Here is a 23,777-nt window from a genome sequence, read left to right as displayed (position 1 = left end):
TGGGCCGCAGGGAGCTGATGCTCCATGCCTGGAGAATCTCTTCCACTGACCTGGCTGCCTGTGTGGCCGCTTCTCACTCATTTCTCACCCCTCTCTCCCAGCTGTTGTTGTGCAGCAGTGTTTCCGTCTCCTACATTTGCTCTCCGAAAGTGCATCCAACTTCTCTCATGGCTTGGCTATGGCAGCTCAAAAGAAATAATTAACTATGAGAGCGATGAGGCCCTGGCACAGCTGCCCAGAGAAGCTGTGGTGCCCCATCCCTGGAGGCACTCAAGGCCAGATTGGATGGGACCCTGGGCAGCTGAGGTGGTGGGGGGCAGCACTACCCACGGCACGGGGTTCGGAAGTGGATGCGCTTTGAGGTGTCTTCCAGCCAAAATTATTCTGTGATTCTATGGTTCTGTAAAGTTTGTAATTTAATCTTTCTTTCAGTCTCAAAACAACTCAGATCTACTCCAGCTGTTTCCATTTTACATTTAAGGCAGGCATGCTAAAGTGACTAAAAGTGTCTAAAAAGACAGATTAACAGCTTCTGCATTAGGTGGAATAAAAAATCAATCCTTCAGTCTTTTAAGACAGTTATTTCGTATGCCTAACTATTCTTTGTCACAAGATGTGTCTTATACCTTTCTGTGCCTCTGCATCTATCAGGACAGATCTCCAGCATATGTTTTTATTGTAAATTCAGTAGAACAGAGAAAAGTGAAAATATGCAAAGTAAACTTTGGGAGCTGTGAGTTTTAAAAATATTTACAATGAAGTCTAAAAAAAATATCAATTTCTTGAATCCCTTCCAAGATTTTATATTTTGGTTTCCTGTGCTGACCTCCAGCTTAAGCACTAGGAATGCACAAGAGGCTGTGTGGATACACAGTCAGCAGAGCTGATGCCAGCTGACTGAAGGGTTAGGCCCTCTGGCGTTGTGCTCAGCAAGGAAAGCTGGGGGAAAGGAGAATCAACCAACTACCAAAGTGACAATAGTAGAGTTACGGGGCTAGGGTAAAATAAGGGATCGGAGTTGTGAAGATTGGTAAGATTTTTTTCATCTTATTTCGTTCCGTAGTGATGTCTATTATATATAAATAATTGGAATTATTAAATCAAACGAAATTTATACATGTATCATTACTGAAGCAGATGTTATTGAACACTTAATTGAATGAGAGCTCATGTGTGAAGAGTCTTTTCTGGTAAGAAATTTCTCTCTTTGAAATGTTTGGTTTACTAGATTTGTACTATGCTTATTCAGGAAAAAACATTTTTTCCCCTGGAACTCAAGTGTTTACAAGGCAGTTTACATGGAAATAACTACATTGGAAAAAATAGTACAGAATAAATACTGTTTGGGGATGTTTATACCTGTAGACAGATTCTTAATGTCACGTGGTTTTTCCAGCTAGGAACTATTGTTTAATTCTGTTTAGGCAAAGGATACTTTTAGCAGCCTCCCACAATTAATAATTAAAGTAATAATTAAATATTTTTTATTATAATTAAAATAATTATTTGTACATAGTTTAAACTAAAAGATGATTTTATTAGCTTGGCTTGATAATGATACCCAGTTTGCTGAGTATTAAACAGCAAAACCAAACATGCTAGAGCACGGACAGAAGAGGGGAAGGATATTTTTTCTTCTTAGCTGAAAGACAGTACTACCAATGTGTTTTGTGTTTTTTTGATTCGTGTTGTCTCTGCCCTTTGGGAACCACCAACCAACACATTTCAAAACAGCAAAATAATTTAATCTAAGGCATTCGATTGGGACTGTTATCCCAGAGGTGAGAAAAAGCTTTGTGTTTGCTCAGCTCACCCTCAGGGAAATATGATTTTTTTTTCTTAAGAATTACTGTAATTGATCCTTCTGTATACGAGAGAAAAAAAAAATAACAGATAAATTTATACAGAAGACCTACTTCTGACTGGAAAATAAAGACTATGGGCTTTAACAGAGTCATAAATCTTCAAAATATTTCATGTATAACTATTTATGAAGTAAGGAGTTAACAGTTTTTTCGTTTATGTTCAATTAGAAGTGTTATTTGTTGGCTACTGTAATGAGCATGTATCTGTTTATCAGGGTTGAGGATGAGGATGATTTGAGAGTGGAGCTGGCAGAATGGTATTTGAAAAGACGCAATATCTTTGGCATCCAGCATTTATGGACGTAGATGGATTTTATTTTATAACTTGATCCTATTTCTAGGTAAATCAGTGCCCCTAAAACCTGCAAATCATGCAGGATACAGCCAATAGTATTTGGCTACCTACATTACTGTAGTAAATTTTTATCTAACATGGGTCCTCCTCATGACAGTTTTTGGAATTAATATCCAAGAAAGGTTCCTCCTACCCTGGATTCCTCTGAAATATTTTTATCTTGGTTTTTTGATGTATTTTGTCATAATAGTCATATATTTCTTTCAGAAACTTGTGTAATGTTATGGTGTTTCATAACAATACTAAACATGTTATATATTTGTTAATATAAATAGTATGTAATTAATCATGCAAGCGTTTTTTAGCTTATCTGCATGATTTTTTTGTTTCAGTTACAATGTGATATTTCTCAGAAGTTACTTGTGATAAGTCAGTTAAAAGTGGATTGTAGTTGTACCTTCTGAACCTTTTTTATGTTCCTTTGCTTACAGAAATGTTAAGCTAGTTTAATCAGGATTTGCTGACATATCTTAATCCTTCATCTCTTTTAGATTAAGAAGTAGCCACTCTTAACAGAGATAAAACATCAGCCAAAGAAACTTAAAAACTATGATATTTTACACGTCTAATGTACTACTGGAAGTATATTTTATCTGAATAGATTTTGTATGCACAGAGAGAGAGAGAAGATTGTTATGAGGACTAATCCACCTGTCTTTAAATTTCCTTTGTCTAAAATTAAATAAAATTCAGAAGATTTTCTTTCTTTTTTTTTTTTTCACGTATTCAAATTCTTCACCTTACTATTTTCATTTCATAGTAAACCTCTCAGAGATCCTTAAAGCGAATAGGAATTCTAATATAACACTTACCCCTGGGAGATATATTTTTAATATTTGTATCATTAATAACTTTTAGAATCTTAAATAAGATTTTTTATGAAAATATGAGATACAATGCATAATGTATTCATTAAAATCAGTAGCTATTTTTATGAAAATAGTACTGAGAAGTGAAAGTAAAACCAAAGCAGAGAAGATCAGTCTAAGAATGTTTTTCGAAACAAAATAGTTAAATCACCTTCATTGCTGTATTTTAGTATTCAGACTTAATATTTTTATCTGAGTGTACCAACCTCTTATTCATGTGTCCAGGAAGCTCCCTTTCTTTTTTCTTCCTCTTTATTTCTCAAAGATATAACCATGCTATTGTAAATATAAATTCAAGCATAGCTTTCCTGAATTTGTCAAGAAGATGCATGCAAAGCATGATTTCAATTATGATGTTTTTCATTTGCGGTGTTCAAATATTCATGAACTTCTAAGGAATATAATTGTGTTTATATAATCTGAGTATAGTGTGTATTTGAACTGAATAGAAGTACTGATTGTTTAGTGGAGCTGTACTTGTGTAGTGCAGATGTGACCAACAAGAGGAGCAAGCTTTGGAGTAACCTCTTGAAAAGAGGGTAGCTTTGGGCAATTTAATGGAAGGACTTGATAAGGAAAATCTATTTTGAGGTCATTCATCCTAAAGCATTCCCAGCAACATGCTTTCCAGCTAATTTGAAATAGGTGTTTTGAGGCTTGCGCCTTTGAAGAAATTTGATTTCTCTGTGTTTGTGTGTAAATCTTTATTTTCATTCATTTATTATTTCCTTCCTGTGAAGTGAAGAATTACAGTTTGTTTGTGATCTCTTGAGTCAGGATTGCTTCCTACAACCGGTCTTCTATGATCTTAATTATATCTACCAAAAATTATCCTGAAATAGCATTGATACCTGCTGCATGAATGAAAAAGAAAAACAAAATAAAACAACAGAAAAAAACCCACAGGTTAATTATGTCTGAGAATAATTAAGGCTCAGTAGGATAGTATAATGTATGTATTCTCCCATTTATATCTGGAAATTAAATAATCCCAGGCTTTGTTTCATACGAACAATATTTATGTCTTTGAACCATTGGTGAGATTTCTGTCCTGCTTAGTATCCCTAACAGATAAATTTCAGTACTTGTGCTATAGTTACAGTTGGTTTTCCATTGTATTTGCTTAGGAAACAATCTGTAGGATTGTTGAAATGTAGCCTTTAAGAATGGGAGAGTATGGTGGTTGCTTGACTTACTATTTATCTCCTAGAAAACCCTGTTGCATCTTTCCAAAATGCTGGTAAACTATGCTGATATAAAGTATCCCCTGTGGATGGATGATGGTTATTAATATTCCAGTTTTACATATCAGTAGTTCACCTTCATTATATAGCCCGGATTTTTGCATTTTGCATAAAAGCTTAAAACTTAATTGTGGAAATGTATTTAAAAGCTTTTTCCATAAATTTAAGCTTTAAATATTTAAAGACTTAAATACAAAACACGCCGTAGTGACTCAGAGATTGTGAAGACAAAAATAAAGGTACAGAAACTGTAACTCCTTGCTTTTCATGGACATTGTTTCTGTTTCTGCATGAGGAAAGTAGTTGATGTGAGTCAGTTACATTTCTGCTTCCCTGTCATCTCCTTTTCTACTTTCTATCACTGTAGACTTTCTAGTCATGTGTCTCTTACAGGAACAGAGCTATAGCAGACCTATAAAAAACAATAGGCGGGACAATTGTTGGAAAAGGGTGGTACATACGTGTAAGTAGACTTTATTTCTACTGACTTCTTGAACTCCACTCTACATGGTGATGTATGCCTCCATCTTCCCAATGTTCTACACAAATGGGATGAAAAATCCTGTGATTTCCATCAGTGAAAGACTGATGGAAGAAGTATGTATCAACTGAAACTGCAGTACATCTATGCTCTCTGTATCTAACCTGCACAGAAGACTTGAGGACATCACTAAAAATTACATAGGTCCTACATATGTAAAGAGTAAAAATTCAGATGTCTTAACTAGATATTTCACTTTAGAAATTCCAGAGATCCCACTTTTTATATGATGTGCCAATAAAAATTGAGATATTCAACAGGATTCATTGTCACCTAATTAAAAAAAAATGAGCAGATCGTGTGGGTAGGAATCTATAACAGGAAGTTAAAGAGAAAAGCAGTGGATATACAGATATGATGCAGATTTCTGCAGTTGCTTTTGTTCCTTGGGAAACCTATAAAATTTTGACAAGCAAAACAAGGTCCTATTTCTCAAGGGAAACATAATAAATGTGTTTGCATTTAATGTTGGAAATAATGTGTTCCATAGCCTCTTTGTCACATATTATTTATTTCTTATCCTTGCAAGCATTCTATTTGATTTCTACTACACAATTATATTAAATGGAAATATGAGTAGCGCTGAAGAGAAAATAAAACCATCTGTTTGAACACAGCGAGCAGAACTTTTAATAAAAAAGAGGTACTCTTTTAAGGGCCACATGAGCATATTACCCTAGGACCACAAATGTGTTTCTAGGGGGAAAATGACATTTTTGTAAAGATTACAAAAGCATTACGCTTGTTACTTTTTAAGCTTATGGTAGGGGGTAAGATAACAGTAAGTGGCTGAAATGTCAATTGAACTGACAGAATTTCAAAGCCAGTAGCATGCCTGAATACCTTCCTTCTTCTTAGAGCTGTTGATTGAAATTGCTATTAAGCTCTTAATGTGAACAGTGATAGTGAAATCCTGTTAGGGACCCCTTGTCGTAATGAAGATACCCATTTCACGATTTGAATAACATATTGTTTACTTAGCAATGTCAGTAACACTAATTTCTCTTTCTCAATTACTTATGTATTACTGAACAAGAAATTGTTGATTTTTTTTTTAGTTGTATTTGTATGGGTTGTTGTATCCTAATGAAGTAATTTCTTTTTATCTTTCTGAATACGATCTTGAATCTGTTTATTGAATTCTTTGGAAGTCCAAGTGTTGTTTTTTTATGTGTGTGTTGTTGTTTTTTGAAATTTTTTATTATTTTTTCCCCTTTCCAAATGTCTACAATTACCAAACATCGACTAATTGTATTTGTTTTGCTCTCTCAGCACATCTGGGTATTCTTCAGCACAAAGTGAGCACTTAACTCACTGTGCCCTCTAATTATTGAATTCTCCTCCCAAGTTTAAAAGATGAAAGTGATTTACTCTCCAGTCTGATGCTTTGTGAGTGGTCAGGGGTCAATTCAGAGTTACGTACTGTAGTACTGTGCTTAATTAAAAGTGACAAAATTTGAGAGCAAATTACTGAGCTAGTCTCTCTTTTGCTTATTTGGGTATGTGAAGAAAAATGTGTAGAACTGCAGCAGATAAAAGAAAACTTCATAAATTTCTTCTTGCAGTATTGATTGAAAAGTTATTGAGTTTTCATTGTATATGTCTACTGTCATATAAGCACAAGTCAACTGAATGGCCCTGGCTGTGATTTTTTGTCAGACAGACAAAACACAGAGAGTGTATTCTATCACAAAATATGTATTCTCAGAACAATTTTAACTTTTAAAGGGCAAAACAGTTTTAGGCAGATTAGTTTGCAGAAAATTACATCTGTTTAAATCGGAGGTATATCACAACCAAGGGATGGATATTCTGTGCTAATTTCTCTAATTTTAAATCAAAGGACTGCTGTATCTACTGAGTTCTTTTTTTTTTTTTTTAATAAATCTCTAGGTTATTTTACGCTATCATCGAATTGCTAAATATAGCAGCATTGAAGACATTCTTTTCTGTCTATCTAGAGAGAATAACAACAAATCCTAGTTAGGAATTAAGCGTCAGTGTCTCCTGAGCTTTTTAGTACCCCTGGCCATTGATGACTGTCTGGAGTTGATTCAGTATCTGGTCTCAGACTTTCAAGAAGGGTTTCCTTTTTCTCAGTAGCTTCATCTTCTGATCAACCTCGTTCAAATCTTTTTACTTAAGGACAAGTGTATTGTCTTACTGCTCATGTACTAGAAAAGTCCAGCAGAGTCTGGACTTTTAGATAGAGAAATTGTATCTTCATCAACGCACCATACTGTCAGCTCATGTATAAAGAGGTGTTCTAAGAGTGTAGTGGCAATATGTGCACATCTGTGTTGATGTATGATTAATCCTTCATTTGCAACACAGAAATTGTTATAGTCTTCCTACAAAGTGTTTGCTAAAGTGTTCCAAAGGTGATTCTATAGAATTTTGGAAATGGCAATGTATGTCCTTTCTGTTTTTTTTTTCTGTATGTCTAAACTTAAAAGGATATGATTTTTTTTTTATTCCTTGAAAGTATTTGTGAGAACTTCGTGGTGTTTTTGCCTAGGTAGAGTTTTGATATTAACAGATGTGTGAAGCAGAAGTGTGAATATGGAATCCAACTTTGTAAGTCTTTTTCTGAGTGATTTCTCCTATTAGAACAAAAGCTGTCACTATCTGCCTCTGTTATATCTTGGAAATTCCAACGGGTAAGAGAAGTGAAAGTGACAGAAGCACTTTAATCTATTATTCAGGGAAATGCATAATACTGTGTGTAGACGACACAAAGGAATGTTGAATGCTTGTTAGAAGTTTCTAATTGGTTGAAAGTTCCTACCAGTCTTAATTTTAATAGAGTGGGTGTGATGTTGTTAACTGATCTGTGTGAAATGCAGCCATTCCACAGTGAGTGTAAATGCAGAGGACAGAAACAAAGTTAGCAGACATTTCTGTATTTGCAGATGCTAACAAAATGTAAGATAAAAGTAAGAGCATTAGTTACTGTGATTTCAAATACAAATCACAATTTTTCTTTTATGAGTTAGAGGAATATACTGATGTCTTATCAATGGTAGCATTCATAAGGAGGTTTGATGGACCTGACGGTACTGTAGTTTCAGAGCAAGATGTGTGAAGTTTTTTTGTTAGTCATTATTACAGGGCACATCATCCTTAGAGCACCTGAGGAATTCCTTGTAATTAGCTCAACAGAGCTGTGAAATAGCTTTATGCTGTCAAGTAGTTAGATTGGTGAGATGACTTGCTTAAGATTATTACATAAATTAGGTGTCAGAGCACGATCAGGCATTGTAGCTCCAGCCTGTGTTTCCAGCACTGGTCTGTTCTTTTGCCACTTGGTCGGTGAACATGATTTCACATCAAGATTTAATTTTGACAGACGTATATACTCCTTATTGGCAAAGGACTTAGATATTTGCTAGGTAACATCAACTGTCACGATGAAGTGAAAACTGGCTTCATTTAACTGTGAAGATATTATGGTGTAGATTTGATTAAAATTTCATGTACAGTGCATCTCTTTCAAAAGATTAGTATAGTCTTCACTGAGGTTGTTGAATAGCTGGCAGTAATATCTCTCTTTCTATGACAGACAATCTCACTTGAGTAAACGTATGCAAACTTGTACATGCTTACTTTGTTTATACATAAATTGAAATCCCTTACTTTCCTGCATTTTTTTTTAATATATGCATATATATTAGTATAGAAGTTACAAAAGCCTGGAGTTAATGGTGATGTCTAATAAGAAAATGATTGCTGTCTTTAGATCTGTGACCATTTAAAAGCTAAAAGAGGGAGAAAAGTAATCCAACATGTAATCTGTTTGCATGAGCTTTTCTAGCCAAGTCTCATGGCACCTGTGCATTTCACTGGAACTAAAGGAGAGCGAGCTGTGAAGTAAGACAGGTGTTTAAAAAACCTTAAACACTCTGATAACAGTTTGCATCCATGTAGTTTCCTTTGTTGCACTGATAGTTCTTTATGGATCTGTCAGTTTCAATCAGCAGAGAGTACATGTGATCAGTATATCTGATAAACTTGTCAATGCCTTTTTAAAGCAGGATTCCCCAACCTATTCTATTCAACTCTCCTCCCCCCTTCCGTTTTTCATCATTTCAAGTAGAACCTTGATAAGACAGAGATATGTCACCGGCAGGTGTGTATAGCTAGCTCAGCTACAACTAATTTGTGCGGGAAAAAATTAAATCAGGAGGTAAATTATTTCATGATTGCTCATTCCCAACAGAGTTGGGCATCATTCTGAAGAAAATATCAAATAATTGGTTTCAGACCGTGTCAGACACATGCAATTCCCTTCACTAATGGCTGTGTGAGGTAGCAGTAGGCCTCAGGGGTCACCAAAGAACTGAAAATAGCTTAGTGCCAGGCAGAGCAATAGAGAGACAGAGCACATAGGAAATGAAGTGGCAATAAGTGCAATCTATAGGGGAAATGTGCTTCACTTGGAGTTTAATATATTGGCTTAGAATCTGGCAGTAAGCCATGCAACAATTGTTTACCTTTTTTTCAGCATCTGCATCTGTTCTGTTTTGTAAACAGCACTTAACTTTCAGTCAGTAAATGCTGGAATCAATAACTATTAAGGGATTTCCTTTCTTTTTTTTTCATATTCTGTAACAAATGCATACTACAAACAATATTTGCCTGAGATAAACAAGAAACAGACATTAACAGGGTCAAAGGGATTTGGCTGGGAAGATTTTATAGCTTCTAGGGTTTGCAGTAATTGTGTCTGTGTGATTTGAATGTATCTTGTAACCCATCCAAATTAAACTGTTAAAAAAATGTTAGCGTGCAGTAATGAAGATATTTTTTGTAATTATCTTAAGTACTGTGTATAGAAAACTGCTGGCAATGTTTATAATAATTTAGATCTGTGTAGTACTGTGTATTACATCTGCTGTGCAGAAATATTAAGTTGCCCTTTACAATATGAGGAAATTAGTGATTATACCCAGCAATACTAATTATTTGAACCTAGCAGTTACATTAAAAAGCATATATCACCATGCAGCTTAAGAAGAGAAAACTGTGAGCAAATGTCCATAAAAATTGAATATAGCAATACTAAATGCAAGTGAAATGACAGTACTGCTTATATACAATCTCTGTTTAGGAGACACACTGTGCAGATGAATGCTGCCATAAATGCAAGATTGTTACAATACCTTATAGCATCACTTAAAAGTTAATATCACTGAGGGGTGAGGAACACATTATTGTTAATGGAATTTATGTATGCAACTCCCTCTGTACAACTTTGAAAATTTACCCCTTGAAATATCCCTGCCAGTAACTGAGTTTCTTTTGCATTATTGGGCTATTTATTTTCAGATTTTAACAAAATGTTAGTTTCATTTATGGAATAACTTTACTATTTGTATGCAAGTTGTGCTTAGATTTTAACATTACACATTTTCTTTTCTGTTTTCTTCCTCATCTAAAATTATTGGTTGAAATTTCTGACATCACTTTCTTGTGTCCCTGGAAGAACAATATTGGAGGTCTATCTTCTATGAATTTAAGGCTTACAAACAGGGGCAGGGGAGTGATATTTAATGTATTAGGAAGGTATTTTTTAGTAAAATTATTAGAAGAGTTTTAAATCCATTGTTCCTGCTGAGGGAGAAATCCCCACTGCAATCACTGAAGAAGGCAGTCATCAGGTTGCTTTCCAAGGATTCCATCATTAGTCTCAAAAGCAGTTTAGTCATGTGTCTCTGTACACTGAATAGTAGGGCTAATTAATCCAAGAGCAACACTATCATAGCTAAACTATTCTTGAACGCAGCCAGCTTGCCTATGATGCAGGGATTTCTGTACCACACTGTACTGTGTCATGTCCCTGGATAGGCTGAAATTATCAGAATTAGGCATTCGATTTTTTTGAGATGCTGTGAATGCCAAATTGTTAAAAATAAATAAATAAATAAATAAAGTGCCAGGCTCAATAAAATAAAAAATTACAAAATTTTTATTATGTTGAAGTTTTGGGATTCATTTGTATGCGTATTTTCGTACACTTCTTGAGATTTTGAATGCTTCCCAGCTATGAACAACAACTTTAGTTATGGTATCAAAAGCTGCAGATTTCGAAGGTGATACTGCTTTTGAAATTTTCTATAAAACCTCAGGTTCACAGGTACCCAGATCATTTAAATCTAGCACAGCCTTATTTCTCGTGATGCTTCATTTTAGAATGAAAGGCTTATCTTTTTAGTCAAGTGATGAAGGCAGGAGTCTTGCTACTTGTTTTAAGTATTTAGGAGAAAGTAAAGTACTATAATCAAGTACTTAATGTGCCTTTTGTTCCACAGTGCTTGAAAAATGTTTTAATTAATTTATTTGTAAAAACTTTATTGCCAGGGCAGTGTGATTTTTCTGGTGCTGTTTTTTTTTTTAATTCTTAAGAGCCTCCAAGTGGTCATATTACTTTGGAGAAATTGTCTTTCTTAACATACAAATGAAAGAGACAAGTCTGAGATTCATTGTTGAAGAGGTATTGTATCTTCACTCAATTCAACTATGAAGTTTGAATGATGTGCTGGTTTTTAGGAATTTTTTGTTGTTGTTTCTTTGTATTTTCTTTTGATGAGGGCATTCTGATCATTTATAACTTATGTAAGTTTTATGTTAGATTTCAAATTAAGCAGAAAATTATTTTATTAGAATAGAATAGAATTTAAATCCCTGGCGACATTACAAAATATTACCTGATTTCTCTAGCAATACTTTTGTGTCTCTTTTTACAGCATTTATACTGTGTGTTTTTATAGACAAATCCTTTACTTATTGCTGTGGAAGAAAGTGGGAAAGACTTCAGGAAGAGCAACAACATGATAAAAAATGTAAAACAGCTTCCATATGGAGAAAATTAGGCAAGGTAGGATTTTTAAGTTCGGAAGCAAAATCATTAAGAAGTTGGGTGGGATAGATGTCTATAAAATGATGGGAAGCATTAGGAGAACATACAGGTATCAGTGGTTGACTGATTCTTAAAATAAATTAGCATGAGGTGGATCTGGCAGATGAAATACTCAAAGAAAATGACACCTTTATTAATCCAGAGTGTAGTTAAAGTCTGGTGCTTTTTACCACCAATGTTAAGGATGCTAAAATGAGATGAAGGGTTAACTGGAGAAACTGATGAAATGAGACTCACTGTGAATGATTGTTTGCAATTTCTGTGTGTAGGTGCCTTAAAATGCTTTCAGAAATGGCACTGTTTGTGGGTGGGTAACTTCATCTGATTAAAAAAAGCCGTTTTTGTTCTCTTCTAGTTAATATTTTCTATATTAGTAAGCCCTGTTCTTGAAAACTATGGTGAGAGTTAAATTTTGTAGGGTATATTTTCACTACATTGTCGTCTTGAATCATCAGTGTCTGAATCTAAATGCTTAGTAACTGAATGTTATCATTCATGCAAGAAAACACGGATTGATTCTTGACCATTTCTGTTTCTGTGTCACCTATGCTCTTTTTAGTTAGGTTCTTTCGTAGTCATTTCTTTGTAGCTCTGCCAATTGCACAAGACCTTCCCAGACTAAGGAAGGAAGAAGAAAAGAAGGAATTGTGGCATGACTGCTGTAGTATTTCAGGGCTTTAGTGATAACGCAGTTAAGTAGGATTGGAAGGGAGAAGCAACCCATGACCTGATTTACAGTGGATCTTCTGTTCTAATTTGCACAACAATTTGCTAAACTTATCTCGGGTCCAAACACTTGAAAATTCAGGTGAAAAGTGTTTCTATGTGCATGATAAGACTGAGTTGGCTAAAATTTACTTAAGAACTTCAGTTAAATGTGTGTTATAGCATGCAAGATCCACCAATCTCATGTTAAGATGTTGGAATTCTTCCATTGAGAGCTAGTATTCAAGTAAATATTCAGGTTGCATAGAAGCCAAAGATGGAATAGGGGTTTAGATAGTTTCAGTTTGTAATTTGTCTCAAAGAGAAAACATTTTAAGGATTCTTTAATTTTTGTTAATTTTTTTTTTTTAGTGGAAAATGATATCTCTGAGCTAACACAGCCATTAAAAAAGTAAATAACAGTCGGTTTGTCTTTAATTATTGCTGTATGTTTATTGCACCTCTGCTTGTTACCTCTGTTTTTAAATTTTTTCCTATCAGACTTTTTTTTCTACTGAGTAGATCCTATTCCTTAAGATTGTGGTACTGATGCCTTCCTTCAAAGCCTCTTTTCAGCTATCTAATACCTGTTATGGCCTTCTTTCATCCCTGGACCTGCCACTGTTTGAGATCTCTCCCTTTGCATCTGCTCCTTTTTGATGACACCAGTCTTGGCCAAGTTCTGAATGGAAACTCAAGACTCAGTGCAGTCCGCCTCTGACCTGTAGTTTAGAACAATGATTGATTGCCTAGTAAAATTGCTCATTTCTTCTTACCTTCTGAAGAGCAATTATCTACATATGTCCTTGTACAACCAGCCAAGTGTTCTCTCGCAAAGATGGACTGCTTCGTTCTTCAGCAAGTGTGGAATATGCCTTAGATCTTAGGAAAAATTATTTACCTTTAGTCCTGAATGGACTGGATCTGAATGATACAGCGGAAGACAAAATTTGAAAGTTACTACCCACAGTCTTTTGCTGTCTAACAGCATCAGCTGCCTTGGCACTCTCATAATCCCTGCACAATTTGACAGACATTTAATATTAGTGTTACTCAGGGTGTCTTTCTATCAACAAAGCTCTCTCAGAGTCAGCTTTTTCTCAGATAGCAGTCTTCTGCTGCTTGTCACCTGATATTTGGGGTGGTGAATCAGCAGGCTGGAAGAAAGGCGGTACTGTTCATGCACCCTTTTCCTGTAAGTGGAAGGAGGTCAAAATTGCCCTCTGCAGTATCTGAGGCACGGACTCAGATGTGAACAATTCAAACTGTCTATTACAGATTCTAATATCCTTTATGTACATTCACTAGTTTTCTCTTCTAACTTTCCCACTCGCCCTTATGTCAACAAAACATTCCACAAACTGTCCTTAACCATGCATGCAGATGCTTATCCAGTCAGTCATGAGCTGCTCCTAACCATGTGCTCTTCCTCCAGTAAGGGTCATTATCACTCAGCAATCACACACCTCACATGCTTTTTGTTTTGACTCTTCTGGAGGTGTCCTTGGTTCTTAGTCTTGCTTTCTCCTGCTGTTTATCTTGCTCCACAGCTTCTGCTCTCAGTAGTCTTTCATGTATTCCCACAACCCTCCACCAACGAAAGGACCACAGTCTATGTACCAAAAGATTTAAGTGCATTCTTTCTTTCCTCTTCACAAAGTCTTTTTGGTCCTTTGCAGAAATTCTTCATACAAGTTTGTGCTTCAATGGGATGCCCGTATGTCCTGTTTTAGGAAGGCAGTATGAATGTTCTTTCTGGTGTGTGATTCTACTGCAGCTATTTCCTTGTAAAAGGATTTATATGCATTTAACTCAGACAAGCAGAAAAAATCGTACTTAGATGAATGAGAGTAGCAAACACAATGCAGGCTGTTCAGGAAGGAAATCGGTTTCTATCATGCAACTTACTACATGCTTCCTTCTCCAGTTGGACTATAACATCATTATTATCTTCTGTTCATGGTGGGCTGAGATCAAATTGTAATGCTTTCAGTTACCCTGTGCATGATACTCTATGAATTGGCTAGGATACAGTCAACAGCATTAGGCCATCACAGAGAGGTGTTGCCCTCTGTGTGATGCCACTTGGTTAAATGAGTTTTCTGAGTTCTTTGTCCTCTTTGCATAACATCAGAAATAATATACATTCAGTAATTTTTTCTCATGCACTACTCTGTGATGAGGGCTGATTTTACACTGGACTGATTAATGACACTGAAACTGGATTGAACATGTAATATAGAGAATCCTCCTGTGTACTCCACATCTGTACAGAAGGCCACCACAGAGAGGAAAGGCAGCTGAAATACCAGTGAATACCTGTCCAAGATATTAGTTTAGTCAGGGCCTGCATCTGTCTCCGTTATACTTTCTTATTTCCTCTTTCTGTGCCTTCTCCAGGTGCAGTTCAGTTGTTGACTGGCAGGAGCCCTTTGTGTGATAGGCCATGCACTGAGCAGCAAGGGGGGGCTGGTGTGTACCCTCTTCCAGAAAGGTGTACCCAGCAGAATACTTTCAGGCTTTATTTTCCAGAGTAACTGTCTCATTTCTAGAATGTCTTTATCACTACATCTATCAGCAGTGAAGGGCCTTTTTTACTGCCATAATGTGGAGTATATCTTTAATCTCCACAAAAACAAAATAGTGTTTTCCTCAAGAAATAAGAATTTTCTCTTGCTTGAATTTTCTCTTACTTGATTTCTAAATATATCAATTAATGTTTTGTGGTTGTTTTTTTTTTTTCACTTTAAGGAGGTTGTATGATGATTATAGTGTTGATTCATATAAGTATGCATTTCAAGCTACTACACTAGACTCATAGAATCACAGAATATCTCTTCTGGAAGGGATGCACAAGGATCATTGAGTTCAACCTCCAGCTCCATACAGCACCACCCAAAATCCAAACCCTGTGTCTGAGAGCACTGTCCAAACATTCCTTAAACTCTGGCAGCTCAGGGCCGTGCCCACCACCCCGTGCATCCCGTTCTGTGCTCACCGCCCTGTGGTGCAGCCCCTTTCCCTGACCCCCAGCTGCCCTCCCCTGACGCAGCTCCATGTCGTTCCCTCGGCCCTGTCGCTGTCACACACAGCAGAGCTCAGCGCTGCCCTCCGCTCCCTGTGAGGAGCTGCAGCCACCATGAGGGCTCCCCTCAGCTCCTCTTTATGACATTTGTAGAACATACATAGTTTGTTCTGAAGTTTGATAAGCATGTATGTATGCATGTACTGTATCGTAAATCAAAGTATTCTGTTAAAGTCTTAATGAAATGGTAAAAGAGGGATCTTTGAACTTAGTATCTTCTGCTCCCAGCTGAAATATATTTTGAATGATCACTTAAAGCAAAGATAAGTTTTCACTTCTCTCTGAATTCAGTTACATGTTCCAGCATTAATGTTACTGTGGCGTACCTTTGGCTTCTGTCCTCTTCCTTTCAGTCTAATGAGGACAGTAAAGCTTGGGGGCAATCAAATAATTGGAAGGTTCCTTTGTTCCTGGAGAAAGGGGACAGGAGCATCACAAGGTTTTCAAATCACAGGAGACAGAATTAATGTTCGATTGATTTTTATTCTGTGACTCATGATTCTCACTTTCTCATTTGTTACTTCTGGCTTTCTGCAGAATTAGGCAGGTATTTCCCTACCAGTTAAATTCACTTTACGATATCAAGCTTCTGAGTAAAGGAGAATTCTCAGAATAGCTGAGTATCTTACTTTTTTGGATATTTAAGATTTGAAGTTGGAAATCCAATGATGCAGATATTGTTTACTCTTTATTCAGACAGGCAAGACTCCAGCAGGTGTAGTTATCAGTAGCACCTTCTTTTGCCATTCTTAAAAAATCTAGGAACTGACATAGATACAGCTTTCTGGAACTTTGAGGAAACTCAGATGTCCATGCAACCCTCGCAGTTCAGTCTCTAAGGCTGCAGAACAAGAATAACAAATTAGGGAATTTTTATTCAGAGCTCAGCTCTGCTCTTCAGTTCTGTGTCTATTTAAAAATGATTTCTGAATACCTAAAAAAATAACGTAGCAACTTTGAGGGAAAAGGGTGTTTCTGAGTACAAGGTAGGAGAGATTGGACATATGAAAGTGCATAAAAGTGCATTTCAATCAATTTCTATTTGTTTTCGTCTTTGGATCTTCTCTTTCAAACTACTCTGGCTCTCATTCTGACACCTTCCATGTAAACTGTTCTGCTGATGCTACATCTGCAACACAACTCCATACAAACATGGTATCAGCTCAATACCATTTGCGTAGAAGTGCAAATTTATTACATTGCAGGAAGTTATAAAAATAAAATAGTTGTAGCCATGTGGTATGGTAATACTGGATTGGAAACAACTCACTATATCTTATACTCTGACTGTGCTCAAAGCAGAATTCTGTGGATTATGTGACTTGATTGTATGTTATGACTACAGGCATTAAACTTTCAAAATAGTATGTTAAGTTTCTTCTTTTAACTATCGAATGCTTATAGGTGTAATGCTTGCTGATATTTGTTCACTGACAGTCTCACTTGTTTTCAAACCCCACATATTTAAACTTGTGCAATGTGAGATTGATGTTTCTTTTCACTCAAATGTCATATTCATCAATGGTATTATGCTAGCAGATTGTTAAACAGACAGGGTGACTTGCAAAGTGACAGTGTAGGGATGTGATGTCCCAAGCCATTGAAATACAGTAATGATGTGGATTTTTTTTTCGTAGTGTTCAATCAGTTTTTGCAAACAGTGGTTTTTCTGTAAAATGCAGGTGAGGTTTCTGAGTAGTTTCTTAGAAAAAATCCTAGTTAATGAATAACAAAACCTAGCATTCATTTATACTTTCCCACAGAGATGACAAATGCGAAAGACTTAGGAAGAGCTAATGTGACAGTGTTTTATAATGAGAAAAGGATACATTATGACATAGCAGAAAATGGAGTTACTTGGTATACTATGCTTTTCTACATTTTCACTTTTCCAGTACCATATTTTAAGGAAAAGTAAAACTTATTCTATAATTTTGCTTTAACAGCCTCGCAAGAATACCACAAAAAAGGAAGGAACTTTTGTTTAACATTGTATCAACTTAAATGTCTTTCTCAACTCATCAAACTCTTTCTATTCATGGAAGAAAAAATTGAAGAACTCTGTGCAGAAATTCTGTTGATGCCTTTGTTTACTGAGAAGAATAAGAATGTTCAAGGTAATGAATGCTTTTCCTTGTTTATTGATTGTACTCGGTGCAAAAGAATAATTTGGTATGATTTTCAAAATTACTTACCTAATTTATGCCATCATATTATATAAGAGTATTACCATATCCACTGCAAATCTTTTTGAAATAAGCAAATTTACCTCTTAGCACAGTGATTTGTCGAAAAGAACTGATGATTGTAAAGATGTGATATGCAGTAGTTATTGATGAAGAACAATCAAACACTGACTTAGATTGAACTTCTTGTAAATAACTACATTTCGTATAGCACAAAGCAATATATGAATTCTTTGTACCTATTTCTGAACCTGCCTTTCACAGCTGCCTTTTTCAAGAGGAAAAAACAGACTTATACAACACTTCTATTTTTCTTAAATGATACAAATATTTTAATACAAGTACTGCTTATTAGTGTCGTGCTTATCCCACTTGCTTCAGTGGCTGTTTTTATAGAACTAGGCTCTACAACAGAATGTAAAATTTTCACAGTCAAACCTACATTTTCTATTTGCTTTAGATTCTGTTTTTCGTAAGATTGCATTCATGTCAGATGAGGACAATGTGAAATCATGAAAATTAAGGTGATTAACACTTTCCATATTACAGCATACCCCAAAATATTCTACTTCGCACTTCTACCAGCTGAGAAATTGCAGGTCACCAGAGAATAAGTGGTTTCAAGAGCTTTGAGTATATTGTAGGAAAAGATCAGATCAGAAATGAGGCCAGGGTGCTCAGGGGGAAAGGACAGATGGAGTAAATGTTTAATGTTTCTGTAGTCAAGCTGCAGACTGAGAAGCAAGGTGTTTTGGAAGTACGTTCTCAGAATACTAAATTGATGCAAACAAGCAAACAAACAAAAAAGCACAACATGAAACAACGAGAGTTCAGAAACACATGTTTTGTTGGCAGGTTTTTCATCTGAACTCAGGTGCAGAAATGCAGGTTAACCTACGTATTTTTAGAAAGTACATAAAAGCTCAAAGTTTGCATTCAAATTCCATTTTTACTTTTGGTTTTAATATATTTCTGCCTCCTTTAATTTCTCAGTTTTATCAGTTCTTAAGAAATGGTAAGTTATTATACACTGTGTTTTAGGTTTTATGGCCTTAATCCTACAGAAATGTGTCATAGTAAGCTTCTTATGAGGTTAATTTGTAAGATAGACTGTACATTCAGTAAAGTTGATTTTAGGTGTTCTTTTTATTTGTTTTATGTGAAAGACCTTGAAAAAAAAAAAAAAGAAAAAAAAAAGAAAAAGAAAATAAAGAAACTCTAAAATTGGGAATTGATTTCACGTGCTTAACTATTGAGAGTGTAAGATGTGATCTCCAGTAATTCAGAGAACACAATCACTGCAATGTTAACAAAAAAGTATCTTAGTTTCCAGAATTTGTAGTAAGGATTTTATTCTGAAGCATTTCTTCAAGTCTTATATTCAGAACTGTTCATCAGAAGTGTGTTCAGACATCTTTTTTGAGAAACATTCTTTTGCAGTAATCATGTCTACAGTAAGCTAGTCCCTAAATAGCATCTCTATCAAATCTGAAAGGGGAATATTACTTTAGGTCAATTTACGGGTAGTAGTCTTCTAGGTAAAAATCGTGTTCTACAGAAAATGTAAAATTATACTTACCCTGAAACATAGGTGAAAATAGGTCTTTTACAGATGATGCTCATTAAGTCATCAGACGTATCTTTGTTTTCAGCATTCCTTTACTTACCAAGAAGTTTTATACACCAAACTTTCTTCAATTTCTGACAAATATCTGAAAAAAATAATCAGAAAAATAAATATGTCTTGACTAGAGGTTTTATTGGTGTTATTTTCACTTCACGTTGTCAGAAATCTTGGCTTTGGTGATGAAGTAAAAGCTGATTTGATGTGGGAAAATGAGAAGTATGTTCCCAGTTGTTGCGGAAGTTGAACAGACCAGCAAGGCAGAGTCAGAGGCCAAGCAACACCCAGTAATTTCAGGTTCTGTTCAGTAGCAAGATGGATACTTTTTTTTTTAATTGATGGAGACTGAGTATCAATAAGAATAACTGATTAGAATCCTTGCTTTACTTTGTGCAGAACACATCATAGTACGTGAACTGAAAATGTAATGGTCATCTTCTATACTTATTCAGGATGCTTACTACTGAAAGTCTTATTTAATTGAACAATATATATCATGTAGTTCTGTCCAAAGTAGCTTTCAATTAACTCAGGTAGGAGTGTCAGGTTTACAGAGCAACACAGGCTGCAGAGCCAGCATAAGAAGCAGAGTAAATTAGCCCAGCTGGGGCTGTGTGCGGTTCTTGCTAGACAGTTAAGCAACTAGCTCTCACTGGTTTAAAGCTAGGTTGGGCACATGCGAACTCACCTGCAGTTACTGCAGTGAAAGTGTTTTGGAAACATTAGCACTCTGGAAGTAGTCCTGCTAGTAAATTAAGAGAAGTTAGCCAATTCATAAAAGGTAGGGTAATATGCAAGGTATGAGAAGGCTTGCCATGCAGCATCAAGATTGAAACATTGTACTTGCTTCATTTTCTTTTTGATTACTTTTAGGATTGAGAAGAGCCTTTTCATGTTTGTAACTCATGCAGAAATGCAACTTTTTTTTTTTTTTTCACGTGCTTATGTCAAATGTTGCATTTGTGTATATAGTTCTTTCAATGGCAGTTTTAGTTGATTTTTTTTCAGCATATCCCATAGCACTTCAGTCTTCACACACAGAACATGTGTAAAGTTCCATCAGAAACAAAGTGGGTGTTTGGACAGTTCATCTTTTTAATTTTTTTCCATTCCCAAAGATGGCATCTGAGTTTTATCTAAATCAGACGGTTTCTTGGCCCTCATTTTTCCCTAAACCCAGCGATGACAAAGAGCAATGGCTGCATAAATTGGATGTAAGAAGAACACTTAGGGTTTATCACAGAAGAATCAAAGATTTCATATCTTCTAACAGATTGTTTGTACTCTTAGGGGGTCTTAAGAGGGGTCAAATGGCTTCTAAGAGTTCCTTAGCTAGATGGTTAAGGGATTGTATTAGGGAGGCGTATGTAGTTAAGGGTAAAGAGGCTCCCAGGGTTTGTAAAGCTCATTACACTAGGACTATAGCTGCTTCTTGGGCGGAGAGGTCGAAGGCTTCCACATTGGAAATTTGCAAGGTGGCCACCTGGGCTTCTCTTCATACTTTTTCATTGCATTATCGCTTGGATGTAGTCTCTTCTGCGGATTCTGCTTTTGGTAGGAGGTTGCTTGTGAACCAAAAAAAGAACAGTGAAGAAAAGAAAGACATGTAGTTCACAGTTCTAGCTGGCAACAAGACAAGTTTCTTTGCAGTGTGCACAATGGAATCCTATGAAGACCAATTTAGGCGGTTGAAAATAGATGTTAGAGGGAAGTACTGCCTACCAGTGTTCTCTGATGGTAACCCCATGGCAGACAATAGCACCAAAGGAAATAGTGAACCAGAGTGAACTCTGTAGGGAGATGGATGTAGAGAGATTTTTTTAGGTGATATAGATAGTTCTCCGTGTTCAGTTGGAGAGTTCTACATCTGTCATCTTCTGGAATATATTCAGAATACTCATTTTTTCCATTTGTTTTCCGTAGATGGAAAAAAAATCTGTACATTTCATTTTCCACTCTAACTCCTCAGTGTTCTCCATCTAATCCATCCAGATTTTAGTTTTTGACTTTTCCTTGCCAGACCTATGTTTTGCGTTTGATTTCAAATTATATTTGCATCTAAAGTAAAAGAAGTTAATATAAATACCCATTTTATTTGCTGCCAGCATAGAGTTCAATTTTTCTCTCAAATCAAATGAAATGAGAAAATAATGAGAAGTTCTCAGTGAATTTGTCCTTGAACTTCAACACATCTTCTGGACAAGATTAACACTCTTACTGAGAAAAAGTGTTGGAGTTCTTCTCAGTCTTACATATCCATATACTTTCTTCCCCGTAGATTTCAGTTAATGAAAGATGTAACCACTTTTTATTTTTCTTGAAAAGACGTTTAGCCATCTCTTCTGCAGGTATCTCATCATCTGATGAGACAGTCTGCTTCTCTCTTTACAGTCAGATGGATTCTCTGAGATGTTCTGAGATACCTAGTACATAAGGCATCACAGGAGCTGTTCTCTTTGAAGGAACCTGGAACATTAAGTGGCAGTCAAGGGTTAAACAGGAGATCTTGGTTTAGGATCAATGCCAAGATGCATTCTCTTCCCATCTTTAAGATAGTTTTCTCTTCCCTCTGGCTTTTCAGAAGCTTCTTGTTGAGACTTTTGAAAAATCAAAAACTTCTAACGTACTTTCATCTATGTCTCACTTTTTTTCATTCCAGCGAGAAAGGTGAACTTTGGACAGATCAGATAATGAGTACCAAGAAAAGCTTTTTCCAATGGAGCTCTTTGAAAACACTGTGGGCAAAGTTGTCAAGCCCTTAGGTTTATGAGCTTTGCCTCAGGGGACCAAGAAGATTTGCAAAGGTCTTTCCTTCACAGCAGCAGAAGAAATTTTTTTTCTATATTGCTTTCTGGAAAGTTTAATAAGAGGAGTTCAGAATCAAATTTGTGGGAGACATCCTTTTTCAAAGATGCTGAAGTTATAAAGATTTTTGCTTTGATCTTGCAAAAAATGTTCAATATCTTCTTTAAGAAATATATAATTTTCAGCAGATAAATCTCAAGATATCAGAAGATAGAGTTTGCACTAGGAAGTAGTTTGATTTCCAGTGCTCATTTTCAGTAATTGTTTTATTAGCATTTGCTTAATATCACACACACACATACACACACCCAAAAAAAAAAAAAAAAAAAAAAGCAGTAAGCTTTTTAATCTACTAGATATAAAATATGTTTTATTTCTTCTATATATTTATATCTGTGATGGGATGGTATTACCCATTTCTGCAAGACATATTTCCAGTAGCTTCAGAAACATCTGCCTGAGCCTGCTGAATCCAGTGAGGTGCTTTGGTGTCACAGTTGCCTTATACCTTATGAGCAGTCCTCTATGGTTTCCTTGATGCTTAGCTTCTCTTTGTTGATGTTAGAGCTGTCATAGTGAGTTCTTCTTCTGAGCCTAAATGTTATGAAGCAAATAGGAGGCTTTAAAATTCAGTAGAATATTTAGTAGAACTTTGTATAGGGGAGAAAAAGAATAATATTAACAATGCAAGAGGTCTCACTGTCATAACACTTACAAGAATGGAATTGGAAAACCAGTAAAGTACATTAAATAGATTGATACAATCTTCTGTAACGATAACGGAGTTGTAGAATATAATCTTGGAAGGAAATATAAACAGATTATTCCTTCTCCATCTTTTATTTCATTCATAACATTCTCATTTTTCAATGTTCTTTTTACAAATTCTCTCCTCTAAACATTCATGTGAGAAGGATTTGTGTCTTTCCACACAAATGGAATTTGGAAGTTTGAAATCTGAGTGAGGAGTGAAAGAATTTTTGTAGAAATTGGTAGCTCGCAAGGAAGGCATCCTACCTCCTTCCAGTTACATGTGTTCCTTTCTGCAAAGATAAATTAAATTTGGAGTGAGTAGCTTCACTGCAGGAACTTTACCAGCCTCTTGAACAAAGCTACATTTTTATTTCCCAGGAGAGTTTAGTGCAAGATAGTCACAAGAGAAAAAATAATAGGACTGCAGGAGAGTATTTTTATGTCTATCTCTGTGGAAACAGTTTTTGAGGGAAAGTCTGCATAGCACTTGAAGTGCCTAGACTTTTGGGAGGCTGCAGCTGGCATGCCATGATCAATGTGGAGGAATCCCATCTCAGCTGATGAATTGAACAAGATGAAGGCCAACATTAACTGGATAAGGTTTGGAAAAAGCAAAAAAACAGCAGAGAAAGTGACTGGTCCCGGGGCTTCTTTGGGAAGATGACAAAATATTTTATATGTGTTTGAGATATTTTATATGTGTTTGAGATATATAGATATTGGAATTGCTCTTACTGTTAGAATCAGAAGCTGTATCTATTAAATATGTACGTAAATCTATTTCAAGCATTTATATATATAAAATACAGAATAAATAAGAGTAAAA

General features: G+C 35.7%; 1 protein-coding gene across 1 annotated transcript in view; it reads left to right on the top strand.

Annotated features, from left to right (window-relative positions):
* KIAA0825 overlaps window positions 1-23,777 on the top strand; it is a gene marked incomplete at its 3' end in the record, with an annotated part of 199,344 nt that overhangs the window by 22,009 nt on the left and 153,558 nt on the right. The window contains exon 4 of the mRNA XM_079548645.1: window positions 17,530-17,700. Coding sequence (XP_079404771.1) covers window positions 17,530-17,700 — 171 coding nt within the window. The remainder of the gene's footprint in view (window positions 1-17,529; window positions 17,701-23,777) is intronic.

The sequence above is a fragment of the Tetrao urogallus genome (genome assembly GCF_951394365.1).
Source record: "Tetrao urogallus genome assembly, chromosome: Z".
Taxonomy (NCBI): Eukaryota; Metazoa; Chordata; class Aves; order Galliformes; family Phasianidae; genus Tetrao; species Tetrao urogallus.
This window is presented reverse-complemented; position numbering and strand designations above follow the sequence as displayed.